Source organism: Telopea speciosissima, chromosome 3 (assembly GCF_018873765.1).
Source record: "Telopea speciosissima isolate NSW1024214 ecotype Mountain lineage chromosome 3, Tspe_v1, whole genome shotgun sequence".
Taxonomy (NCBI): Eukaryota; Viridiplantae; Streptophyta; class Magnoliopsida; order Proteales; family Proteaceae; genus Telopea; species Telopea speciosissima.
Window position 1 is genome coordinate 21,053,600 of NC_057918.1, and position 27,417 is coordinate 21,081,016.

Consider the following 27,417-nt stretch of genomic DNA (forward strand, 5'->3'; position numbering starts at 1 on the left):
GAGGAAGTGCACTGCGATAATGGGCGTCATCCCACGGTTTGTGACTCACTCTGAGACAATATACTTGCACTTGACTTGAGTGTCTCTGGCAATAGGCCATGACACTCAGATGGCCAAAAATAACATAGTGGAAAGACTATTATTCCTCCTGCACATTATACCCCCCTGGTGGAATGACTATTATCTTCAGCGTTTGACCACCATTGACAATGGGAGTTCTTCAATGTTTTGTTAGATAATAGTAAAGCTCATTCTTTGTTTTGTGGTCACAGTTGACCATGTTACTGGATCTTGCAATCTTTTCCAAATCTCTCCTTAAGTGTTAATCCCAACTAATCAAGGTTCGGAAACGGCTCTTTTTCTTAGTCCAGTTCTTTCTCTTGCTTGTTTATGTGTACATTGGTTGAATAACATTTATTCACCCAAAAAAAAAAAGAACTAGTACTTGTAACTTGATGAGGGCCTGTACACATGAAATTCTGTCCATTTCACTAATAAATAGAGGTATCTAACTTCACTACTTTCTCATTTGTACCAATGATACAGAACTTTTACAACTGTACGCATCTTTATCATCCCCTTCAGAAAGACGGCAAATGAATAAATCCAAGGAATAAATAATGACAATAAGATATGAACAATAAAAGGGGGGGGGGGTTGGAGAAAAAGAGAGAGAGAGACCTGGAAAAGGATACAGCCACTTGAAGAAGTGACAAGAGGAAGTTGCAGGTTAGGCAAAGGACTACAATCTCACATATGATAGAATGGCAATAAATTTCTCATTTTTCATGTCTTCCTGGCAATGCCCATTCACTAATTTTTGGTTGTTGCGATCCGAGGTGCAGTACTGAGTGGTAATAGCCTACCATTCATTAAGCAGACAGAGCCAAAACATTGTTGTGATGGCCATCAATCCATTGCGGTGGAAACTGATAACACCACAAAACCACCTATATTACAGTCATTGTTTGGAACTCTCATCATTTTCTCTACCTTGATTTGCTACTGTTTCATCTGATTTAGCTTTATCCATTCCTTGATCTGTCACTGTTTCATCTTGTGGTAGGTCTGATTTGGGTTTATCCATTGCTTGATCTGTCACTCTTTCATCTTGTGGTAGGTCAGATTTGGGTTTATCCATTGCTTGATCTGTCACTGTTTCATCTTGTGGTAGGTCTGGCTTAGGTTTATCGATTCCTTGATCGGTCACTGTTTCATCTTGTGGTAGGTCGGATCCAGACTTATCCATTCCTGCAAGTGAGCCTCCATTTAAAACATCATTCTTTCTATTGTTCTCCTCTCCCATTGCTCTTGTGTCCTCTTTTGTTTCAGCATGGATTAGTGCTTGGGTTTGGAAAACAGGTTCTGGAGAAGATGAAGTAGCTGCACCCATCCCTTTCGAAAGAGAAACATACTTGAAAACAAGTCGTTTGTAACTATTGAGCAGGTCGTCTACATCATTGATTGTTAGATCGCCAACCTGTGCATACAAGTATCGGTATTCGCTAAATGCTCTGCTCAAATGATCCTCCTTCAAAAGTTCAGTTGCACCTTTCTTCTCCAAATCTGAGATGGACAACTTTTTTGTTACCAGTGACTGATCCTTTACATCCATTTCTTCCTTATTCTCAAACTTGCGTGCAGATGGTCGAGTTGGAAGATGATGTCGCGACGCAGGAAGGGAACTGTTTCTTTCCTTCCTAGAATTCAAAGTCTGTGGTTTGGCCTCTATGGACTCCATTCTCAGGAGACCTTGTAAATCAGTTGAAAGGCCTGAGAGAAGTGCCCGTGCAGTTTCCATGTTCTTTTCAAACTCAGTTTCATCCATAGAAAGGGATTTTGCATCAATGTTTGAGATAAATGACTCTGCAGAGAGCATGTTTGTAAAGAAATAGGCCGTTTCTGAGACTAAGCGTGATTGACGCCTGTATCTTTGTATATACAGCAAATTTGAATGCAATTGTGGAGGATTTGCCTGCATAAGATTATCATTGCAAGGAATTTTATAAACATTATTCTATTAGGAAAGAACAAATTGATGCAACTGTCAAAAGTGCAACTGCCAAAAGTGCAACTGCTAACTGCCTATTCATCATTATCTCAGGAAACCGGTTAAAATCAATCATGGTTAAATGTATGAGAAACAAAGGTTCTACCTGTCTTGCAAGTCATAGTTGTCAAGGCGTCGCCTAGGCGGGCACCCTTGGACTCCTTGTTGGTGTCGCCTTACATCCAGGTCCGCCCCTCCAATGCCTTGGTTTGCCTAGATGCTGTGACAACTATGCTTGCAACTTGAGCAAGTAAACATTCTAGGATGCACAAGTCCCACCAACATGTTGCTATCATGATTTTGGTTCTAAATTGAATTTAGTTTTGTTTTTAAGTACTCACAACATATCAAATCTGACATAAAATATCTAGCAAGTCTTTTCCTTTTTTGAGGATTTGGTTCGGCGAGGCAGGAAGGAGAGAAGTGAAGGCAGGATTTGATCCCAAGATCTGGCTACAACCAGCCAAGACCCTAGCCAGCTGTACTCCTGGCATCTTCAGAAAGTCCTATATGAAAGGGTTCTATTATGGGGAGCAAAACTTCGGCTGACGAATATTTGCTTGAGGTGGTTTGGGCATGTACAATGAAGCCACTTACTGCACTGCTAAGAAGGATTTATAAGGGACAGAGTAGAGGTTCTAGAAGAATAACAGGTACACCCAGATGACATGGGAAGAAGTGGTTAAAAAAAGACATGGATGGCTTTGGGATAACAATAATAATTAGAATAACAGAGAAGTGGTTAAAAAGACATGGATGGCTTTGGGAGTTGAGTTACTTGAATATAACAGTAAAAAAGTTGAAAGTCCAAGAAATAAAGCTCAACTACAAAGGGGGAGGAATTAACAGTTTCTGGGAGCTAACTAGGGAAGTTTCATCCAATTTTTAGCATTGGAGTCCTTCTATGGAACTTTGCTGCTTCAAATTATCACAATAACAAGGTGTCATATGAGTGTTTCAGCCTTTATGGAGGTTTCTCTGGTCTGGATGACCAATCCAGTAAGGAACTTAAGTAGTTCGAATTGTGGTAGAAACATTATTAGTTGTATGAATGTTTTCTGTTAATTTGGTCGGATACTCAACTCTGCATGATCAGCTATTCATGAATAAACATATGAGACCGCCTAAAAGACTTCCATCCCTCCGGTAACCTTAGGCACACCTCTTGTTTGCATTTATTCTTCATTCCTTTTGAGCCAACTGGTTAACTTCAACTGAACCCTAGCTTTCTCTAACTTGCATGACTTCATAATGTGTTCTTATATTCAACATGGGGTTCTCAACATAAAACCTCTTATTCCAAGACCAAACCATCCCTATTTGTTTTTAAGTTAAGCTTCTATATCCTCATTAGTAATCTTGTACAAAATTATCAAAAAAAACAGAAAAAGGTTTTGTAAACTAAACCCCAGTTTTGCCAAAACCCTTATTTTCCATCTAATTTTACGATCTCATCTTTTTGGCCTGATAAAGCAGATTAAGGCTTGTGGAAATTCTCCACCTAACTTCCATTATTCCCTGTCAATTTCAGAATTGCAGCTCAGAGCTCTGCTCTTGCTGTGGATAATGGCAGAAGGTGGACTCAACAACTCTAGGTGGATTGCTATTGTATCTTTTACATTTAGTACTTTCTACAATCTGCTGCCATTAGTCAATGACAAATACCATCCAAATGACAAAAATTATTTACTGCCATAGTTTTTACCTCAGTCTGAATCCAAAGAACCTTCAACCCTAAGCAATACCATCACCATTCTTCAGTCTTTGACCATAAACCAAGCCAATGTCATAATTGTCATTAAAGCTCACTGATGGACATACGCAGATGTATCAGACAGCACAAGCTGCATTTTTTGCACCTTGGTGTGCTCCCTGGTGCACAACATCACTCAGGACATGCCTTTGGCAGAGCCACAACCACCATTACAGCCACTTAGCTGTCATGATAGCCCACAGTTATTGATCATGTTTAGTGTTCATGTCCAGATTCTGTTTTGAGTTTCTTTTCCTGTTAAGCTGGATTAGGGTACTATAAATTCAATCCTGTTTTGAGTCAGTTTTCCTTTCCTTGTTAGTCCATGATGGGTCTTGGTCTCTCCCAGATCAATCCTGTTTTGGCTTCCCAGTAAGACTATGTTTTGTTTCTTTCCTTTTCTGGTCAGGATTGGATTAACCATTCATGCTTAGAGTCTGAGTCAGTTCTACAGCATTATAAATACATGTAAAGGGTTACAACTCTACCACTCGATTTTATGAATGAAGAAGCTGCCATGCTGTTCTCGTTCTATGGATTGCAGACTGACTCTTGTGGATTCAAGGGTGATTTACTCCGTGGATTCTGACTTCTGAGTGATACTGTAGATTCAGTAGTGAGGCTCTAATGGATTCCAAGCCTGCAATCAGGTGGATTCCTGATTGGTTATCTCCCTCTCTCCATTTTCTCTTCTTCATCAAATCACAGGTCAGAATTCTAATTTTCATACCCTGTGATTCCCTGTTCTTACCTTCTTTAATTCTGTTTTGCTTTGCTATTATACTATTCTGCTAGATAGTTTCTGCCCTTACTTCAGTTTATTGTTCAAGTTTCTAGTTTAGGTTCTGTTTTAAGTTCTAAAATTTTCAATTAATTACAGTTCTTCTAGTTCAAGTCAACCACCTCAAAATTCTGTATTTTGAACCTGAATTCCTGTTTTGAACTGTGGATTCTGTTTGCTATTATTTACTTCTTAGTATCTAATTTAGTACTGGTTTCAGACCCTTCTAGCACATCGATTCTGCCGTTATTGTTCAATCCTACCTGCAGAAGGATTCCTCCATGAGTGGAGATCCAACCAGCAGAATTGCTTCAAATTTCATAGGAATGTTCTTCCTATGTAATTGAGTCTTCAACCTAAATATCAGGCCAATCAGACTGGTCTTGAGAAAGATATTAACTGTTCTCTAAAACTAGTTCAAGTTGCTGAATTATTCTTAATTAAATCCAACTATTTCTTGCCATTGATTTGCCTTATTTTTACTAGAATCATATTCTGCTTTCAATCAGATCTCCAACTGAATTTAAGGTTTCTTATTTCAACTAAACTTCTTCTATTTTAGTTTCTTAATCTGATTTCTGAAGCTGAATCTGAAAATTAATTACTGCTTAATGTTTGAATCAGATCATTATTTGGTTTCAGTTTTGAACCCTTAAAAACTCTCCATCAATACTATTGATTTGTCAGGGTTTTCAATTTCCTAGTTAAAATAGGAAGGTCTCATAACTTGAGATACAGCCATCATCTGGATCATATTTTGCAAACCGATTCTACCACTTGAATAGATCCTCTGACTTTAGTTTCATCTTCATCTGATCCGTTTGGCTGAGTTATCTGGTTTTCTTTGAATCTGGTTTGGTTCCTATCCCTGCAATTCTGGTTTTCCCAGGGTTTTTCTAAACCCTCCAAGTCTTAAGGCGACTAGAATATCCATTACTAAGCAAGAGAACTTCAGAGAGAGCTCAAGGGGATGCCACTGCTCACCTTCTTATAGAAAACATTTGAACATTTGATGTCAGGATTTGAGATTGAAGCTAACTTGAAGACAAGACTGAAGAGTTACGTCCACTGATGCAGTAGCAGTTCTTTGGACCGGGCACAGATTGGGATATTTACTTGTTTGGAGTTCATTCCATTTTTAATTTTAGAGTTTGATTCCATTATAGATTTAGATTGGGTTAGATAATTGGGAGATAGGTGTTACTTCTATTTCAGCATTTGACTACAATTAGGAAACTTTCAATTTCATTTTTATAAATATGCTTGTAACCCAATTCATTTGATAGATTTGAGAATGGAATAGAAAATTGATTTGGGTGTGCTTGTGTGGCTTGTGAGTGCGTGCTCTCTCTCTCTCTCTTCCCAGTGAGACCCTCCCTCCTCCTTTTCTTTTCTTCTTCCTTCTACCTCTTTCTGTCCTAGCATTAACAGCAGCCAACAAAGGCTGGTGTAGATCCCTCTCCCCTTTCTTCCTTTCAATCTAAGATTTGAATCAAAGGTAGCCCTCCCTTGTGCGATCTTGTTTAAAAAACCCTATTCCACAACCTTGCTGAACATAAACAATAACAACAACAACAAACTCAGCCATATCCCAACTTAATGGGGTCGGCTACATGGATCCAAACAGAACAAAGTAGGGAAAATTGAGGCCTAAAAAGGGGGGGGAGGGGATGAAGAGATGGGAAATGAGATGAGAAATGACAAATGGAAAATGTCAAATTAAAAGATGGAAAACAAAAATAAAGCTGAAAAATGAAAGTAAGAGGAAAGAGGAACAACCCAACAATTCAGGAGAATCTCAGCTAAATGGGGTCTGCTACATGAATCCATGCCCTCCAATAGGCTCTATCCAAGGTCATACTTGGAACAAGACCTAGACTATGCAGGTCCTTCCTCACAACATCACCTATGGTCATTTTAGGCCTACCCCTAGCTCTTTTAGCTCCTTCAATTGGGATCATATCACTCCTCCTTACTAGGGCATCCCTAGGCCTCCGTTGAACATGACCATACCACGTCAGACGACTCTCTCGGAGCTTGTCATACAACCTTGTTGAACATAGGAGCTTTAAAACAAAACTCAAGTCTGAGTTGTGTCCCACCGCCAGTACTAATCTCAGCAACTTGATCTCCCTCGTGTCATATTGTTTTTTCAAATTTGGGGTGTAAGTGCCTTGAGTATAGGGGACTCGAGCCCTCCAGTTTCAGTTCCTAAGTCCTCCATTATTGGGAGATTTGAGTTGGGTTTTAGGTCTGAGCCTGTAGGTACAGCCAGCTATACATTCAGTGATTTAAATCTATTTCAGTTGTTGATTGATGGAGCTGGCTATGGCCTGCATTCGGCAGGGTATTGAAATAGAATCCTTCGCTTGAAATCTCACTTCGATTGGTGTTTTCTAGAGGGAGTTCTCTCATCTGAAGAGCTCCTGGTTGTGCCTTGAGGTAGAAGACGATCCCTTCCCCACCCCTCTTTTCAGTATCTTTAAAGTTTAATCCCTTTAGCCTTCTTACTAATATTACTCCTACCTTTACCTTCTAATCCACTTATGTCCTTTAACTAGTTTTGCTTCCAAATCTATCCCTGTTCTTTAAATGAGAATCCCTTTTGTATCCGAACTCCTATATGCTTTCCAAAGTACACTTTAAGATTATATTTAAATTACCAAAGTGCCATCCCCCTTGTAAACTTGAAGTTATTCACAGAATTTCCATTTTCTTCGTACTTTGCCTATCGTATGATTAGGTGGGTCCATAGTGAACCCAAATAGGGTTTTCCAACCCTGGAATCACTTCATCCACAGCAGCCACTACTCCAGGTAGTCAAAAAAAAAAAAAAATTCTTCCTATTTCCCCCTTCTTCCATGCTCCTCTCCTTTTCCAGTTGTGTTTCAATTTTTTCCCCTACTTCATTCTTCTCGTCTTTTTTCTTTTTTCCTGCTTCTTTCTCTATCCTTCACTTTTCTCTCTTCTTCTCCCCCATTTCTGTCTTCACCTTTAATTTTATTTTTCCTTCTCTCTCTCTCCCCCCAATGGGCGGGGGTTTGGATGGTAACCTCAAGATTCAAATGAGGAAAAAAGTTGGTTTTCTACGGCAATTGTAAGATAAGTGCTGAAGCTTTACTTCACAACCTGAGACTAAACATCTCAGATTAACTCACTGGACCTAATTGAAAGATGTGCTCCTGGAGATTGTATGTAACCCTGTTACTGTCCTCAAGTCTCTCTTTTACCCTAAACAAGACAATGCTCTCCCTTCTCCTTTAAGCTTCTTTCCACATTATTCTCATCAACCACTTTGAATCTTTGTTTACCTGCAAAATCTTTTTCTCTTGGCTTTATTTTGATGAGAAAACTCATAATTTCATCTATTTTCTCTACAAAAATCTGCCTTTTCTTCATCTATCAGGCAAAAGTTTGGGGGGGGGGGGGGGAGGGATCCTTTTTTTCTTCTTATTTGAAGAGCTTTAAAGTGGGGAAAGAGAGTCTTCTCATATTTTCTAACGGCATTCAATTTTGAAAGCAAAGCCTCAAGCCTTCACTGGGCAGAAGATAACAGCATCATGCCTACTCGGATGTTGGTTGTGGGAGTAGTGAGGAGCTTGCTGTGATGCTTGATTGGGCTCCCCTTGCAGAAAGAAAAATTGTTTAGGTTTAATGGTTTAGAAGGCATTTCAACATTTTCCGATGATTGAAGAGGTTGCACAGTGGGACTAGGGAGAGTGGGGTTAGAAGAGAGCCTGCCACCTGGACTGAGATGGTATGCTGCAGGGTGCAACGAAGCCACTGGTTGCATTTTTCTTAATGAAAAGCACAAGCCCAGCTTTAGCTACATGCTGACAAATTAAATGACAGAAAATGAGGAAAAAATATGCATTCTAACAAGATATTTTGTGATTTAATTCGTTAACATAAATAGCAATACCTCCATTAAACCAGTATCGCCATACTGATCAAGGTTTTAAGTATCGGATTATCGAATCCAGATTGGGATCAGCGTACACCTATCTGATACCTCTGTATCAGCCAAAGATTAGGCAGATAATTTCGGACTATCTACCAAAGGCAACAGTCCCAAACAGTCCTCAAACTCCAAGGAGCTCAGGAAGAACAAACTCAGATTTAAACAGAAGAAGTAATCAACCTACAACCTGAGAATTAGGATTGAACGGAGAGAACTTTAGGTACTCACAAGGGGGTTACAGAAGTAGCAGCAGCAGCAAGTAAAAGAAGCCCAAACTGAGATCGAGCAGCCCTCTTTGAGAGACGAATAAAACCCTAAAATCCAGTAGAGAACAAACTTAAGAGAGACACCAACAGTGGATTGATTTCTGCAGAAAACCCTAGGTTGCAGCAGAGCTCGATTGGACAGAAAGCTTGGCTTGGTGTTTGATCTTCAGCACTTGATGGAAGTCTTCTCATACAATAGCAGGGATTCAGCAGTTAAATCGATGGAGAAACAACCTTTGAAAGGCAGCAAAGAGAACACAAGAAAAGGAGAAAGAGAACTCGAGATAGAGGTGGGTAAGGGTTGGGCAGTCTCAGCCCTGGGTCTCTCACCCACAATTATTCCAGCTGTTGAAAAGGGGATTCTTTCTCAGAACCGAGTGCAAGCATTGCTTGTAAATTTCATTAATCAATTGGTGATCCTTCTTTACAATGGGTGCCAATTTAATAGCTCAGGCAGGCATACTAAAATAGAAGGTAGGAAAAAGAAACTGACTGAAATAGAAGCTAACTGGAAATAGAAACTAACTGAAAATAGAAACTAACAAGGCTTCATAGAATCCAGCCTTCTGAACAAGCAAGGAAACTAAAAAGGAAGGAAAACAAAATTAGCAACTAACTAAGCTGCAGCTGAAGTTTGACTGGTAAAAGGCCAGCTGTACCAAAATCAGTGCAGCAAATTTGGGGCTTCTAGAAGCCCTGATAGGCTGGCTCGAAGGCTGCTTGGGTGGCTTGACCTGGTCCAATTCTGGCCCATTAAAACCTGGTTCGATGGGACTGTTCTGCTGGTCCTGGCCCTTGAGTTTGGTTCTTCTTCTTCTTTCTTTGGTAGTGTAGGCCAGACATGGGATCTACATCAGCAGAATTCGGGCCATATCAGGATTGGTGCAGCCCAATCCCATATCCAGTATCAGAAGTTTAAATCCTTGATAATGATATTTCAACCAGAAAAAAAAAGTATTGCCATATTGCTTACCAAGCAGCAATCTTATAAGTGGAATTCACTGAAACAACAAAGTGGATATGCCATGTGAACCCAAAAAAAAAAAAAAACTGGGTATGACTAAGAGCTTACCTTTATAGTAACATAAATAAGTACTGGAAGGAATTCATCAGCACCAGGTGGATTCTCATTTGAAGCAATAGAAGCATTGAGCAATAAATTGGTGATGACCTTACAGCAATTGAGAATACAAACAAGTTTGTCCCTTGGAGCCTTGTACATATTAATCTTTTGGAGTTCTTTCTGCGCAAGCTGAGAAAAATAGAATGATGGAACTTCATGAGGATGGCTAAATATTCACTTATATATATATATAAAGAGAGAGAGAGAGAGATGATATAAGGACAATTCACAGTTCAAAATAATTATATACACTTTCATATTCCTTTTTGAAAATTTGAAGATCCCGATCAATATAAGAGAAGAAACAATAAACCCAAGCAAAGATGGAGAAGTAAAAAATACATGGTTTTAAAAAATACATGGTCAGAATTTGAATGCTTGCTAAGTAACAATGACAGTCCACTATCTGAAATTCAGATAATATCAAGGATTTAAGTATTGGTATCGGGTATCGAATCGGAAGGCTGCTTTTAAGAGATGTATCGTATCGTATCAGAGAGACACAAGATATGCATGGAAACACTTCAAAAATATATAGATATGCATAGAATACATGAAAAACATTTTTTCTGATTCATAATATACCTTGAATAAACATTAATTAGGTTTGACCATAGGAGTAGGATCCAATATCCGCCACATGGCAGATCAGTGAGAGCACTAGGTATATGCCAAACATATTTAATTCTAAAGAAGATTGTTAAAGATACATACCATGGGATTGTATGCTTGAAAGAAAACAGAGAGAGAGAGAGAAGATGAAGGAATCGATAGGAATGAGAAAGCTGGGGGATAGAGCCTGCATGCCTGTGCTGGCCAATGGGAGTGTGAGTGCAAGCATTGCCCTGGGAGAGATTTCTGCTTTTCATGGGGGCAGTGCGATACTTTCACGAGACCAGGTAGCGTTATTTTCCCCATATTTATATTAAAGCCAAAAACAGGGTCACAATAGGAATAAAACAATTTCCTAGCTATCCTAAAATCTAATTACAAGAGAAAACTGAAAACTAATTACAATAGGAGTAGGAAACAATAAGAGCCTAATCTAAACTACTTAGTCAAGCATACAATCCCACCGTATGACCTTTGGTTCTCTTTCTTTGTTATCTGTTTATATACAGAATTTGGTACATCGAGATGCATGGAATCACATGCATGTGAATAAAAAAAGGGGGGTTGAAGCCGATCGAAACCTGGCAGTCCCACTCCCACACCTTTCCTCTGTGACAGACCGAGAGCGCTTCCACTGAAACCCTTGATGGTGACTTCCTCTGTGCAAGCTGCAAGCCGGCAACTATGATCCCACCGGTGGTGACCCAACTGGTGCTATGGTGGCGGCGGATATGGCTGCTGCTGTCTTCTTCTTTTAGCCAGCAACTACGATCCCACCGGCGGCAACCCAACTGGTGCTCTGGTGGCGGCAACTATAGCCACTGGCTGTCTTCCTTCTCCTTTTCTTCTTCTTCTTCCTCAGCCTGTGTTTTTGGTTTCTGTTTTGGAGGGGCATATCAAGGGTATCGATAGTATCAACAGTATAGGCAAGACCAGGCCAACCAGCACTGGGCTATGGCCCTTTTATATCGTTTCAATATACACACACATGTTTTTAAAACTGGAACATACATTAGAGTTAGGCTGTAAAAGCCTGTAATCGGTGGTAAAGATTTAAAGTTTAGGATACAGGATCAGATTGGACTCCACCAGTCCCGACCAGCCAACCCAATCCTATGTTCACTCAGCCCAGTATGGCTAATTCTGATCAAAACACGGCAAAAATGGGGTTAAATAGACATGGTCAACTGATTTTTTTTTTTTTTTTTTGGGGGGGGGGGGGGGTGAAGATTGATATTGGATGATGGATATGGATCTGCCCATCCCAAGTTGACAAGTTACCTAATCCAACACCAATTCTTGAAACCATGGTCATGTTGGATATTCAGACATTAGATGTGTGTCCACCTGTCCATCAAACCCAGTTTGATGAGATCAAATTAACTGATTACAATTTTATATTATGTGCTTGCTATAATTGTTCTTTTATTTTCAACTAACTGCCCATAAGTACCGTTTATTTGCTCACAACTATGGACAGATGTGGGCACTCTATACTTGGGTTGCCACATTGTATATTTCAACAATAGGGGATCAGCATACAAATATAAATGTGGGCACTTATATGTGTTGAACACTGATCCATAGAAATTCCTGAATGGTTTACCGTCAGTTGTATTTGGCAACAGGAATTTCGGGTAGTTTCTTTTTCCTGTACCTCAGAGGCACTTGTTGCTGCATTCGTGTTTTTGTGCGTCTGTGGTGTGCCAATGGTTGATGTCTACCGACAGGACTGACTACACATCAGCTGCTCGGCGTACACAATATAAATGGTAATGGAGGTGACACCCAATAAAGTTTCCATTGCCCGTTTATGGAGAACATCCAAGTGAGAGAGTTGTCGGACTGTGACTGGTTGATTGAGATCATTTGCTGGAATTTTTTTTGTGCCGTATATTGTATCGGATCGGTACCGCTGCCACCCACAGGTCACTGGTCCAACAGTCGAACTGTCCAAATGGTCTGATCTGACTAAGATATGATGTGCCTTATATTTTTTATTATATACTACAACTTTCAGGAAACAACCACAAGGAAGGAGCCTGCAACAGTGGATAAGGTTGCGGCACCACTCAAGTGTCTTTGGTTCGAAACATGTCCCCAGTGCAACAGTCGGACTGCCTGGTAAGAACAATCTGAATGGTTCAATGTTTGGATGGTCCACTGATAAAGCAATGGTCCTGCGAGGGATACAGGGGACTGTCTTGTCCTGGAGGGTACACTTGGTTTGTGAAATACACCGAATATGGCTCAAATAAAATGTTGACTACAATCATGCAAGAATCTACCACTCGTTAACAGATCTGTTACTTGCACTAAAATTCCATAGCAAAAGACAATTAGACAAACTCATTGAAATAAGTTTTTGCCACTGAGCTCTCCGTAACTCACCAGCCATGATGTTTCATTTTGGAAAGTTGGCTTGATATCCAAATTTTCTGGCCGAATGAACTGTTGTATTAAAGCCATCTTCTCAGAAAGTTGCTCGTCGCATTTTACATCTTCTGGAAGTGATGCAAATACACGGGTAAATAATTTTGTCATAACATACTTTTCCAGTCCCTGCAATTGAAACAAAGCATGCATGCATGTCAATGTCATACAATGAAAGAAAAAATCATTATTGAAGATAAAAAAAATTCCACACTAAAAAATCATTAAAAATTTGAGTAATTGAAAGAGAAATAACAATAATAATACTAAGTATTCATCCCTTGTGATGTACGCATAGTGGCGTCATTTCACAGCCAGCCACATTGCATCCAGTATTATGCATGGGCATCCACAACTACTTCTCCCCCTAGTTTCCATTTCCATTAAGAAAGATACTCCCTCTATCCCACAATGACTGCCCCATTTGAAAAAGCACAAAGTTTGAAAGGAAGGGGCCAGGGGATGGTTATGGCATTAAAAACAATTAATTTTCAATTTTCCCCTCCCTCCACTACTTGTTTGAAAATCCATTAAAAAAATGAGTTGTGGTAATCAATGTAAAGGATCAAATAGTAAGAGTAATAAAAAGTCAGTACAAATTTAGGATAGACCAAAATGGAAAGGAAAACTTCCTTTGCGGGTCAAAGGTAGTAAGTTACAGTGAGAAATTTTATGTGATAAAAATTTCAAAACCTTGCCTCGAACTGGCATTTGTTTCCTTAGAAACTATGTGATTATGACAGAAATGGACATACCAGCAAAAGCTTTGGAAACAACACATCACTCTTCTTAAAAGGAAGAATGCAGTGTAGGTCTACAATGGAAACCGTGGTTATTCCATGTTTTATGGAACTGAATATTCAGCAACAAAGAAAGATCACATGAATAAAATGTGTAGTCTTGCTATGAGATGATGCAGCAGCAGGCACACGTGGTTAAAAATGCAGACATAATGCCAAGAAGCCTTGCTATGACTTTTCCAGTTTCTCCAGATGCCTTATTTTACAGATTTTATTTTCAATTGTAACTAGGAGTTCCTATCTGGTTTCTATTTTCTGAGATCTAGGAAGTTATAGAATAGTTCTATATTCTGGTTACTTGGTTATAAGTCAAGTCTCAGAGTTAGTTTCTGCTTTTGAAATTCCAAATAACAACAACAACCATAACTTTATCCCAACTAAATGGGGTCGGCTACATGGATCCAATAAGGCTATGACAGTAATAGAAATAAGAGAAGTAAAAAGAAGTAAAAGGGGGGGTAAAAGGAAGTAAGAAAAAAATAGAATAAGTAAAGGAGGAAGTCAAAACAGCATCCCAGAAACATCCCCCTACAAGGGGTCCGCTACACAGGTCCTTCTCCTCCAAACAACTCTATCCACGGTCATACTAGGATTGAGCCCTATCACATGCATATCCTTTCTTACCACTTCTCCAATAGTCATTTTAGGCCCGCTCCTACCTATTTTAGCTCCGTCAAACTGAATCTGGTCACTCTTCCTTACTGGTGCATCCATGGGTTTCCTTTGGACATGACCATACCACCTCAAGCGGCTCTCATGGAGTCCTGGTTTGATTTGCAACTCCCAATTCAGCTCTAATACAATCATTCCTTACTCTATCTCTCCTGGTCTTGCCGCACATCTTCCTCAACATCCTCATCTCCACTACACTCATCTTATCGATATTACTCTTCTTTAATTGCCCAACATTCCACCCCATATATCATAGCCGGTCTTATTACTGTCCTGTAGCCTTTAAGCTTAATAGGCATGTGTTTGTCACATAACACTCCCGAAGCACCTCTCCACTTCATCCATTCTACTTTAATTCTGTGGGAAACATCATCCTCTATATCATCCTCTCACAGAGAATTAAAGTGGAATGGTTGCATGGAGAGGTACGTCCAGAGTGCTATGTGATCAATGTATTCCATTAAAACTTAAAGGAAAATTCTATGGGACCGTTGTTCGTCCGGCTATGATGTATGGAGTAGAATGTTGGGTAGTTAAGAAGAGTCATATTGAGAAGTTGTGTGTGGCAGAGATGAGGATGTTAAGATGGATGTGTGGAAAAGCAAGGAAGGATAAAGTAAGGAATGATTGTATTAGAGCTGACTTAGGAGTTGCTCCGATCAATGACAAGCTCCAAGAGAGTCGTCTGAGGTGGTTTGGTCATGTTCAACGGAGGCCTAGGGACGTCCCAGTAAGGAGGAGTGATATGATTCTGATTGATGGAACTAAAAGAGCGAGGGGCAGGCCTAAAACTATCATAGGAGAAGTTGTGAGAAAGGACATGCATAGTCTAGGTCTCGTGCCGTGTATGACCTCGGATAGAGCCTATTGGAGGACAAGGATCCATGTAGCAGACCCTATTTAGCTGAGATTCTCCTGACTTGTTGGTCTGTGCCTCTTTCCTCTTTCACTTTTCTTGTATTTTCCTTTGTTCATTTGTCATTTTTCATTTTTCACTTCTCATCTCATTTTCCCATTCTTCTCTTTCACTTCATAGTTTTTACCTACTTTGTTTGATTGGATCCATGCAGCCAACCCCATTAAGTTGGGATAAGGTTGAGTCTGTTGTTGTTGTTGTAGTTGTTGTTCTTATTGTTGTTAATGGTTGACCCCAAGTATCCAAAGCATTCACATTGTGGTAGCTCTCGCTCTTCAAGTTTCACCACTTCATCACCCCTCCTGGTTTGACTGAAGTTACACATCATATATTTTGTCTTTGTTCTGGTTAACTTAAAACCTCTTGATTCCAAACTTGTTCTCCATAACTCCAACTTCGCATTAATCCCTTCCACTGTCTCATCTATCAAAACAATATCATCAGTGAATAGCATACAACAAGGAACCTCATCTTGGATGTGCCTGGTTAAATCGTCCATGATGAGTGCAAACAAATAAGGACTTAGAACTGATCCTTGGTGTAACCCAATTGTAACTGGGAATTCACTACTTTGGCCTCTGCAGTTCTGACACTCGTCACCACGCCCTCATACATGTCCTTAATTAAATCCACACAGTTACTTGAGCTCCTTCTCTTCCCTAGGACATGCCAAATAAGCTCTCTAGGGACTCTGTCATAGGCCTTTTCTAGGTTGATAAAGATCATATGGAAGTTCTTTTTGTAAGCTCTAAAAATTTCCATAAGCCTCCTTAGAAGGTAAATAACTTCTGTCGTGGATCTCCCTGGCATAAAACCAAATTGGTTCTCCAATATATCAATTTCTCTTCTTAGGTAGGTTTCAATGATTTTTTCCCATAGTTTCATGGCATGACTCATTAGTTTTATGCCTCTATAGTTATTGCAATTCTGGATATCACCTTTATTCTAATACATTAGAACTACAATGCTTCTCTTATAATCATCTCGCATTTTCTTTGTACTCAAAATCTTGTTAAACAGCTTGATTAGCCAAGATACCCCTCGTACTCCTAAGCTCTTCCATACTTCAATTGGTATCTCATCCGATCCCGGTGTTTTACCTACCTTCATCTTTCTTAGGGCCTCTTTAACTTCGGCCTCGCCAACTCGTTGTAGATGTCCATGATGTGTGTTGGCTTCAAAACTATTCCTCTCTACTTCTGAGTCGATCCTATAAGTCAAGGTAGCTCCATTTAGTAAGTAGTAAAAATATTCACCCAATCTCTCCATAATGTCCTCATCCCGTATTAGTACTCCACCATCCTTGCTCTTAATGCATCCAACATGGTCCAAATCTCTGCTCTTCCTTTCTCTTATTTTAGCTATCCGATAAATCGCATTTTCCCCTTCCTTTGAAATTCCAAACCTTGTCTTCTAATCCAAGTTTAGACTTGGATCTTGACCTACATATGGAGGCGGTTGTAAGCTCCTAGAGCAAACAATTTAAGCAATTCAGTTCTGTCTTTTCTCCAATCTGTATGGAATCAGGGAACTTTGAGGTGGACTCCTCAACCTTAGGGTGGATTCCTTAGGTTATCAATGGGTGTATTCCCAGTTTTAAAATCTCCTATCCTTCAGTCTATTCAGTTCCATTCAATTTCGGGTGATCAGGTCAGCAGTACTCCCTCTTGCCATTCTATTCTGAAAAAGCTAACCTCACTGACGCCCAAAATGTCATGTTGGGCAATCAGCTGTCAGAACAATAATTTCTATTTCCCTATCCCCACAATTTGATGGGATTCCCAATGCTCAAAGACATATTGAATTGGAGTCATGAGTGGCATTGGTCATGATTTCATGACCTTATCAAAACTCATTATATTCTATTGTTCTCTGTTCAAGTTTAATCCTATACTTTCGGTGCTACTTTATCTTGCTGATCAGAATCTGAAACTGGAAAACAATTCAGTCATTATTGTGTTCTGAGATTCCATATAATCCTATTTTATCAAAATCTGCTTCTATTGAGTTTCAAATCTCCTTTTTCTGCTAATGTTTTCTATTCCCTCTTTCTGTAACCAGAAAATCAAACAAGAACACCCACTGGTCTAGCTGTACCTATCAGGGCCAAGAAATCAATTCTTGTTAAACCGCAAGGTAGAAGGACCCCACAGGACCAGTAGACCTGATTTTCTGACCCAAGGAGTTTGGATTTTGAAGTTCCATATTTTCTCCCAAATCCTTCAGGTTCTGTTCCCAGTTTTCCTGAGTTTTCTTCTACTGGTCTCCACATTCTGTTCAATTAGAATCAGTTACTGTTTATTCCTATTTTTGCACATCCGTTCCAAGTTCCAACCTTATATCTGTCCAGTTCTAGCAAAGGACTATTCCCTAATCCTTCAGTCACTGAATAATGACTTAATGAGGATGCTGAGACAAATGAGTTGCATAAAACAAGAAATGAACACATTCGTGGTAATTTAGGAGTGACTCCCTTAAGTGACAAGTTGAATTGAAAGTTGCGTGAGGTGCTTTGTGCATGCACAACCTAAGCCATACATGCAACAGTAGGGAAGGGTGACATGGTACAGATTTAAGGAGCTAGAAGAAACAGGGTAAACTGAAATGACCTTGGGAGTAATGGTGAGAAAAGATATGGATCCACTGAATAAACAACAAATATGACTTTAAGACGTGCACTCAGTTCAACGCCAAGAAGATTCTAGTCCGACCATCAAACATGAATTCCCTCCCCCTCCCCCCCCCCCCCACACACAAAAAAAAAAAATCGTTAATCCTGTCAGGAGGAGGTAATAGGGGTAGAACCCAGAAGTTTTGTTAAAAAGATTTTAGGGAGAGAGGAGGGAGGGTGTCAAAATGCAATTTATAATGGAATGCCTTTAGATTGAGCTCTTTATTGAGGAGACTGGTGATAGAAAGTTGCTTTAAACTATTTTCCTTTTTGTTTGGACTTTAGAGGGATGATATTTTGATATTTGTTTAAGGAAAAAGAAACAGGCGGATCTCGTGATGTCCAAGAGGAATAAAAATGCATTCTTTTGATGGTAGACAGGCTCATCATTTAGCACAAAGTATATTTTATTTATTGGCTCGACCTACCGGCAGTGGTATCTGCAGCATGGAACTAAATCTTGGTCAAAACTTGCAGTTTCAACCAAGATATCTCGGTTTCGACACTTTCTGAGATGAAACCTAAGGTCGATACTGGATCGTACCAGGTTTCAACCATATTTCAGTAGTTTCAACCAGTTTTGACTTTCGACCAAAAAATACCAGGTTTCAGTCGAAACCTGGGAAATCTCGGTTTCTGCTAGGTTTGAAACTGGCCTCAAAACCAAAATTTTGAACCTCGGTCTGCAGGGGAGCTGCATTGCTGTGGAAGCTTGAAGTGGTGAAGAAATTCCATGACTTTGTCGACTTGTATCCAAATGCTACTTCATTCAAGAACATACTGGAAACAGATTTAACTTGATGCTTTTTTAATCTTTGGTTAACAAGACCACTGTTTGTGAAAATTGAACAAGTGGGGAATTGTTTCAGCCTGGGGCCTGGGCAATGAACATCAGGTTCTTATTCTGACCATAGAAACAGCATCAACTGTAATATTTCATGGGTTATTCAGGCTTGGGAGGTAATGTTCCAAACAATCCAACTGCTGTCCCACACAGCCACACTCTTAAAACCACTATTCAAAACTGGTCAAATCTGCTGCTCATTGGCGTATGCCACTATAAGTGGCGAGCACATGGTAATTAAATGGTACCTGAAGGTCCATTGCATTGGATTGTCATGCATTACCTCCAACAAGAAAAATAATTTGGACCTTTTGTATCTCTCAATTGTTTGTAAGATAGTAGTACCCAATGGTAAAATGGCCTCAAATGCTCAACCTTGAAAATTCCATATCTACTTCAATTAATTTTGGCGTCTCAGCTTTGATGCTTATGACCCATACATCATTCAGTCAAAAAAAGACGAAGGATGGAGAGATACAAAATATTAGCTCGGTTGTTTTGATGATGGATTACATTATGGACCTACTAATAACAAGGTGAATTGGAGGGGAGGACAAATTCTCAGAAAAATGCTTGAGCCCAGAAAAAATTGTAAAACAGTAAAGAAGTTGCACCTTTATAACTAAAAGAAGAAAGATTCCCTCATAATCTACTGGTTAGAAAAGCCTTTGATACAGACACAGACAAGTTGGTTAAAGCATTATCCTCATAGAAAGAGATGCAATACAAATAAACAATGTAAAATAGCTCACTTCACCAGCACTCTCCAGCTCCTCCTCTGAGCAACCAGCCCAAAGTGAATGAGCCCTGAAAGCCCCTTCCATGTTGTGAAGGAACTCCTGTACAGCAGCACTATCCTTTTCTGGATCGGGTGGATTGTTTGAAAATGACACAATGAAGCTGCCAAGTGAGCAATATTTAGATTCAAAACTTTGCACACAATTAGCTTACAGTTGCAAAAATTAGAGTTAAAAAATTAAAACTATATGGCCTCAAATCAATATATAAAAATAATAAGTAGCAGTATGGGAAAATATTCCATGAGACTGAACTCATCTGAGACCTTCCATTACTGTAGTCATAATAGAATAAATTTATTGGTGGCACCGACCACATATCGCAAACTTACTTCAGTCAGGGCAGTCTCATTTATCTTTTCCAAAAACATAAAGGTCAGGAAATAGACTTTAGCATGAACGAGAGTACAGATAATAACAAAAACACAACAATAACAGTGACACATGGCTTCTAATTAACCTGAATCACTTGGGCTCTGCTTGTTTCAACATAAAATATTTCCTTGAAAAATATTTATTTATTTTATGTTTCCTTCCATTTCCCATTTTCGTGGTTGGAGATGGTGGACATGGCAAGGAAGCACAAGCACATATGGCCATGACTTAGTGATACAAGAATCCAGCCTTATGATGTTGAACGGAGTCCTCCACGGGTGCCAAGTATATCAATGATCAATATATTGCCATTATATAGGGAAAACAACATCCTGGAATTTAAAATGGAAGTTTATTTCCAACTCTTTGCATTGCATTTAAGTAAAACATCCCCACCCCCTCCCTTTTAATCCTTATGCTGCATTGGTTTTCAACAAATGCGGAAAAATATTTTATGTTGAAACAAATAGAGCCTCAACATCAATGACTTGGCTATGGAATTCCAGTCATGCGAAGCTGGCTAGTTCGTTGTTACACTCATATGCAAAGGAATATTATCCTTCCGCAATAGTTAGCGAACTTAGTCAACTTACATGGATCAACAAGCCCAGTTCGGGCATTTGGATGTTAAGTCTGACAATGATGACTATCATTCATCATTTTCAAATGATTTCATGTATATCAAATTTATAAAAAGAAAAAGCGCAAGCCAATACAAAAAATCTTTGAATTGCAAATAGTTCACGAATGTCCAACATGAAGACATCTGGTCAGTAGACCATCAAGGAAACATGCCATGCACCAGCATGCCTCTAAATTTTCATTGCTTATTTTCGATTAACAGTTAATAAAATTTTATTTACATAGAGTGAGTTCAACTCAACTCAATTAAGTCTTATTCCGACTAATTGGGGTAAGCTACCTGAATCCTGTTTGCCACTGTACTTTATTTAAAGCCAGAGCAGTAATTAATTTCATAAGCACTTATTTCCTTCCTCACCACTTCAACTCGGGTCATCTTTGGTTTTCCCCTCCCTCCTTTTACCAGCTTCACTTGGCACCTTATTCCCCCCCCCCCACTAGTGCATTTGTTGTTCTTTATTGTAATGTCCAAACTATCTCAATTGACTTGGCATCATCTTTTAACCTTGATTTGGGAGCATCCCTTGAAGCCGCTGAAAATTTTCTCTCAAAGGACCATGAGGATTGTATTTTTTGGGTTATGGGAGTATCCTGTAAAATGGGCCAAGTTCTATATTGGTTTTTTTCTAAAAATTAAAAAAAAAAGGATTTGGCTTTATTATTGGGGAGTTTTATCCGTACCGAGTTGCATATTTTTGTAAGTTTTTTTTTTTTTAAATTTGCAATTGGATAATTATTTAAGTGATGGATTATGTGATCATCAAACCCAATTTAAAGTACTTAAAATAAATAATTTGCATTATTTCATTATGGTTGATTGACTGTCCTAAGCTTAGACCTTAAATTGTTCACAATTAGGGACACAACTGAAGATTCTGTTCATATGATTGTCACATTGTATATTTTTTGAAATTTGATTCCAAAATATAATTGTGAATATAAATATTATGTGCATCAAAATGGATCATCTTAGAATCTTGTATGGACTACCGTCAGTTGTTTAGGAACAAGACTGGGCTGCGATAGTTGTTTTGGTCCCCAGACCTGAGAAGTATTTATTGTTGCAGTTGGACTATATATGTTTTGGTGTACTAAGGCCTAAGGGTTGATGCCTCCACTGGCTATATATCAGTGCACTAGATTCACAATGTTCATCTATGAATGGAGGAGATGCTCAACATGAAATCCACTTCCAATTAGGGTGAATATCTTAAGAGAGATATTTGACTATGATTGGACGAAATTCAGAGTTTGGTGACAGTTTTGTAAATAATTTACAAAAGCATTTAAACTAAATTTATTTATTTATTATTTTGAAGTATTTTACAAAAAATTTATGCCCAATCAATGGTCTAGATTCTCGGACTGAGCAATTTCGACAAATTAGGTTTTTTTACGGTGATACATTCCATGGTACTAAACCTATCATGCAATATTGTGAAGTGGAGACACTAAAATGTAATTAATTGTAAAATATATCTCTTCTCACCGTCCTCATAGTGTATGAGACAAATGTATGCATTTCAATTAGAGCCGTTTCTATGGTTATGATACTACCCTCTATGTTTTTATTATTTTGTTGAAAATCGATTTTACGGTATAGAAGGCCTTAGGCTTGGTTTCTTCTTGGAGTCCTAGCCTTTTCAAGACTTTAGGTCCATGCCCTTGGCCTGGTCTCAACTACTTTTAAATGGGTTTTCAGTTACATCCATCCCAGGGTGTACAAACAAGTAAATAGTTTTATTTACTTGGATAGAGTTGTACTTATAAAGTTATAAGTAAATGTTTGTACTTACTAAAGTTAAACTCTTATCAGATAACCTAGGTAGGTCACCCAATAGGATCCCACCACTTGACATGTGACCTCTTTAGTAGATTAGGTTTTTAGAGTAATAAATAAGTAGCTCATTTGAGCACAAAGGAAGAGGGGGAAGTTTTCAATAGGATAGCCTAAATGAGGGAAAGGAAGAGTAAAGATTTCAACCATGTTAGATGCATTAAAAGTAAAGATAATAAGGTTCTAATAAGGGATGAGGACATTAAGGAGAGATGGTAAAACTATTTTACAACTTACTAAATGAAGACATTTCGACTAATAGTGTCTGGAAGGTTGCATTACCCATTAAGACACCACATGTCGCAGATATATACAAAAAATAAGGATGCCTGAAGTAAAAGAAGCTTTAAGGATGAAAGTAGGCAAAGCACCAGGTCCAGATGGGGTCCTAATAGAAGTTTGGAAGAGCTTAGGGATTTGTGATTTATCTTGGCTAAGCAAGTTGTTTAATAAGATTATGAGCATAAGGAAAATGCTAGATGAATGGAGGAGAAGCATTATGGTTCTAATTTATAAAAAATAAATGGTTTTGATTTATAAAAGTAAAGGTGATATGCTAAGTTGCAATAACTATAAAGGCATAAAAGTAATGAATCATACTATGCAATTATGGGAGAGAGTTATTGAAACTCGCCTCAAACAAGAAACTGGTTTTACACCAGGAAGATCAATGACAGAAGCTATTTACTTAGGAAACTAAGTTGATATGCTAAGTTGCAATAACTATATGAGGCATAAAACTAATGAATCATACTATGCTTAAAGACAAAAAAGAATGATCTCCATATGGTCTTTATTGACCTAGAACTAGAAGAAGCTTATGACAGAGTCCCTAGAGAGTAAATTTGGCAAGAATTAGAGAAGAGAAGTGTTTCAAGTAAATATGTCGCCATAGTTAAAGACATAGCTGTCAAGGCGTCGCCTAGCCGTCGCTTAATCGCTGCCTAGGCATCCAGGCGGATTTGTTGGGGTCTAGGCGGCTGTCACCTTAGTGGTATCGAAGCAAGTTTGACCCTTATTTAAGTAAATGTTTTTATATTTGTTATTTCATTTACTTAAGTTATTATTCATAAATAAGCAAATACTCCACTATTTGAATCTAATAAAATAGTTAAAAAATAAATTCCAAAAGGATAAAAAGTCAACCCATCAGTTCAAGAACAAAAATTAGATTTTTAGGTAGTAGGTGAAATTTTCAACTTTCTAATGCTAGGTTTTTTCTCAAATCTAAAAATTCTATAAATCTTAATATGGTAAACCATCGCTAAAAACCAAAAGAGCAGTGAAATATTCATTTGTTTTGATATTTAAAAATAAATATTTTCATTCAAGCACACCAAATAAGATTTGAACGGAACATTACTCTTTCAGTATAAATCAAATTTAAGCCATTTTGGATTTGTTAGAAAGCTGGTTTTGTGCTCTACCTAACACAAAAAAGTCTCAAGTAAAAATAAAATCATTTGACCAATCAAACTTCTTAGAGAACAAGAACATTTCTCTAAATTGAGAGTAATTTAATTACTTATAGATAAGATCATATTTTCTAAGAATAGTATAAACCAAATGTGAGACTAGGTATACCAGGACAATGACCAATTCCAAAAATAAAATAAACCAAATGTATGTTTTGATTGTTTCAAACTTCCAATAGTTGGCTTCTTTAGTTTTGTTGTCTTCTAGTTCTATTTTGATTTTTGATGACTTGATGTGGCTTAATATTGATTTTTTATGGGACTTAATGTTGATTTTGGATGACTTGATGTGGCTTAATGTTGATTTTTGATTACTTGATGCGGCTTAATGTTGATTTCTTATGGTATAAGGTATATATTGTAGCATACTAAATAATGTTAGAAAAGAAGGGATAAAAAATAAAACTTAGGCATCTTATCGCCTAAGCGCTTAGGCACCCCTCCACCGCCTTGGGTAGCCTTGCCGCCTGGACAACTATGGTTAAGATATGTATAATAGTGTGGTGACTAGTGTAAGAACTGTGTGGGGGGGGGGGGACGACAAGGTAGTGAATTCCCAATTACAATTGGTTTACATCAAGGACCAGCTTTAAGTCTTTATTTGTTTGCGTTTATCATAGACGAATGAACCAGAGACATTCAAGATCAAGTCTCTTGGTGTATGCTTTTTTTTGATGATATTGTTTTGGCGGATGAGACAAAAGCAAGGATTAAAGCCAAGTTGGAATTATGGAGATCAACCCTGGAATCAAAAAAGTTATAAGATACGTAGAATGAAAAATAGAGTATACCCCGGTGTGTAACCCTAGTTTTTGTTTCATTTGAATACCCTAATGCAAGCAAGGATCAATCCATGGATTAAAATTTTGATTTGGGATCATCCTCACCTTCAATTAAGTGGATCAGGTAATCATGAAAAATATGGAAAGTACCACATTAGAAGTTGCTTCCATTTATTTTATCTATTTTTGAGATCTAACCTTTGTAAAATTTGGATGTGGAGTGAATAAAACTGAGTTGGATGTGAAGATTTAAAAGAAGAAACTTGTGTCTCTTCCTTTTGGCTGTGACGAGATTTCTTTGTTGTTTGCTGTTATTTTGCTGCTATTATTACTTTTGTGATGCTACTTATGCGTTGTTACTCTCTCATACAATTTTCTTCTATTATTTTTCTACCTTTTAGTAAAGTTATAGGTCACAGAACTGGATAAGAACCTTGTCCCTGATCTTGACCTAATTTCTCTTACTCCATTAGAGTCTGATCTGTTACAAACTTTTAATCCCCTTACCACCATGATTTCCTAGGAATTCAGCCATAGATCTTTGAAATCTTAGGCTGTCCTGAGGTTACACGTATTGGCAGAACTCTTAAGTTTCCCAAAATGTACTTGCCACTGATCCATCTGAACATCTTCATCTCTGCGACACTCATTTTCTTAATAGTTTTGTGTTTCTTTGCTAATTACTATTCAGCTCCATTAAGCGTGTCTAAACCAACGATTCTTTTGATGATTAATTGTCAAAACCTTATGAAGCATCACCATCTAATGAAAACATGTCTGAAGCTAATGATTATTTAGACCATCTAAAGAAAGCGCTATGATAATTTAGATGATCAATTGTTAAACCTCATTAAGAATCACCATTCAATGAAAAGGCTCCCACCTAAATAGTCAACCCAAAATCTTCCCAACTGGAGGAACTCCATGCCACATTTCCTTTCCAACGCTTCTCTTAAACTGTTGAGTCCTCTAGTGTCAAGGTCTCAATTTCTGAAAGGAGTTTCTTTTTGCTATCTGAAGTCAGAAGTTCCTTTTCTAATTTTTCATCCTTCCCTTGAGCATTCTCACCTTTCTACAAGAGCTAATCTGCCACCAATATTCAGTTTCATACACAGATTCTATGACTTCTAACCACATTTTTAAGTCAGAGGACATTTCCCAAGATTAGTTCCCTCATCAAATACCCATTTTTTGTTTTTTGTTTTTCTTTTTCCCTTTTGGGGGGTGTCCTAAATCACCTGCTAGTTTCCTGAAACAACAAACCTGTCCAGCAAGCCGATTATATGATGCAGTAATCATTAGACCAAGCACAGCAAGATTTGCTTCACCCATCCTACCGACAATCATATTGCCGATGATTACAATTCCAAAACAGATCGCTTTATAAAGCCCAAACATAATAAAACTCATATACCTGATTACTGGTTATAGGCACGGAATGTCTAAAAATCTCCAAAAAATATGTAAGGGAAACACTTAAATTCACCAATCATCTCCACATAGATCTCGTACCAGAAAGAGCACATTTGAGCTAAAGTCCTCATAGTTTTGAGAGAAGGATACACACATCGAAGAAATCCGTTGTCTAGAGAGAGGGAGTGATCTCACATAGTTTTCTATATTTAGTTAGTTAGATATTTCTAATTTTTTTAATCAAATAAATAAAAATGTCTTTCTCATTTACTGCCACTCAAAACAGCTGGTCTCAGCTCTGCGCATTCCCTGCAATTCTGTCTTTCTTTCAGCTAAAAATTATCAACAAACAGCAGAGAGTCAAGTTTAAATGCATAGAGATTTCCAACTTAACCAGGAAACAACGAACTTAAATGACAATCCATCTGCAACCGGATCTCTTCTCAAAACCAGAATTCAAGCAAATGCCACCACACAAAATAGAAATCCTAAGGAGAGTATAGATGAAATGAGATCTCCATACAACACGATGACGCACTAAAATGACTCCAACACCAGGGACTTTCTCTCACCACTCAATTTGTAAAAACTGCCACAGGTCATTAATATCCAGAAGCTGTACAACCATACAAAGCGAAACCCTTAACATTCCCACCATATTCACAGTATATAATGTAGCTGTTCCATGTTCAAATCAACATAAACTGCGCAACTGGTCAAAACCAAGCATAAAAACTGGATGTTTTATTATGGAAATCAATTTGCTACCCAATTTGAGAAAATAATTAGAATTAGATTAAGTTTCCCCTGCTCTTAAGCAATACAAACAGAAGTGAAAGCAAGAGAAGGATTAGTGTAACCTCTTGATGGATTTGACAAAATCGGCTGCTGAAGGCTGTCGCATCCGCTCCAGAAAATCATGCCAGGTGAGCGGCGCCGTTGATGATCCAAAAACGTCTGCGTTCTCCATGGAATCACCGGAGGAGGTGGTGAAGAGTGAAGTATAAAACAAGAGAGAAACAATGAAAGATGAAGTTTTTGATGCAGAGCAATATCAGATCTACCAAGTGTTTGATACAAGAGCTGAGAGAAGTAGAAGAAGAAAAAAAAGAAAAAAAACGAGAATGGCTGTGGCGTTGTGAGTGGAGAAAGACTGAAGAAGACTTTGAAGCGTGAGAGAGCCGTCGGAGAACGCCGTGCACACAAGCTTCTTG

At 38.4% G+C, this 27,417-nt stretch overlaps 1 protein-coding gene across 3 annotated transcripts; it reads right to left on the reverse strand.

Moving 5' to 3' along the window:
* Positions 1–762: 762 nt before the first annotated feature.
* On the reverse strand, positions 763–27,417 carry LOC122654836 (vacuolar protein sorting-associated protein 9A-like). 3 transcript variants are annotated; one of them, XM_043849106.1, is made up of 5 exons: positions 27,064–27,417; positions 19,635–19,782; positions 12,938–13,108; positions 9,884–10,063; positions 763–1,975 (listed from the first exon to the last, which is right to left on the reverse strand). In XM_043849106.1, exons 1-5 carry the CDS (start codon positions 27,171–27,173, stop codon positions 962–964), a joined length of 1,623 nt encoding a protein of 540 aa, XP_043705041.1. In that variant the 5' UTR covers positions 27,174–27,417; the 3' UTR covers positions 763–961. The 3 variants fall into 3 exon arrangements, with proteins under 3 accessions (XP_043705041.1, XP_043705042.1, XP_043705043.1); XM_043849107.1 differs by having other exon boundaries at positions 19,635–19,721; positions 27,064–27,191; XM_043849108.1 differs by lacking the exon at positions 19,635–19,782 and having other exon boundaries at positions 27,064–27,197.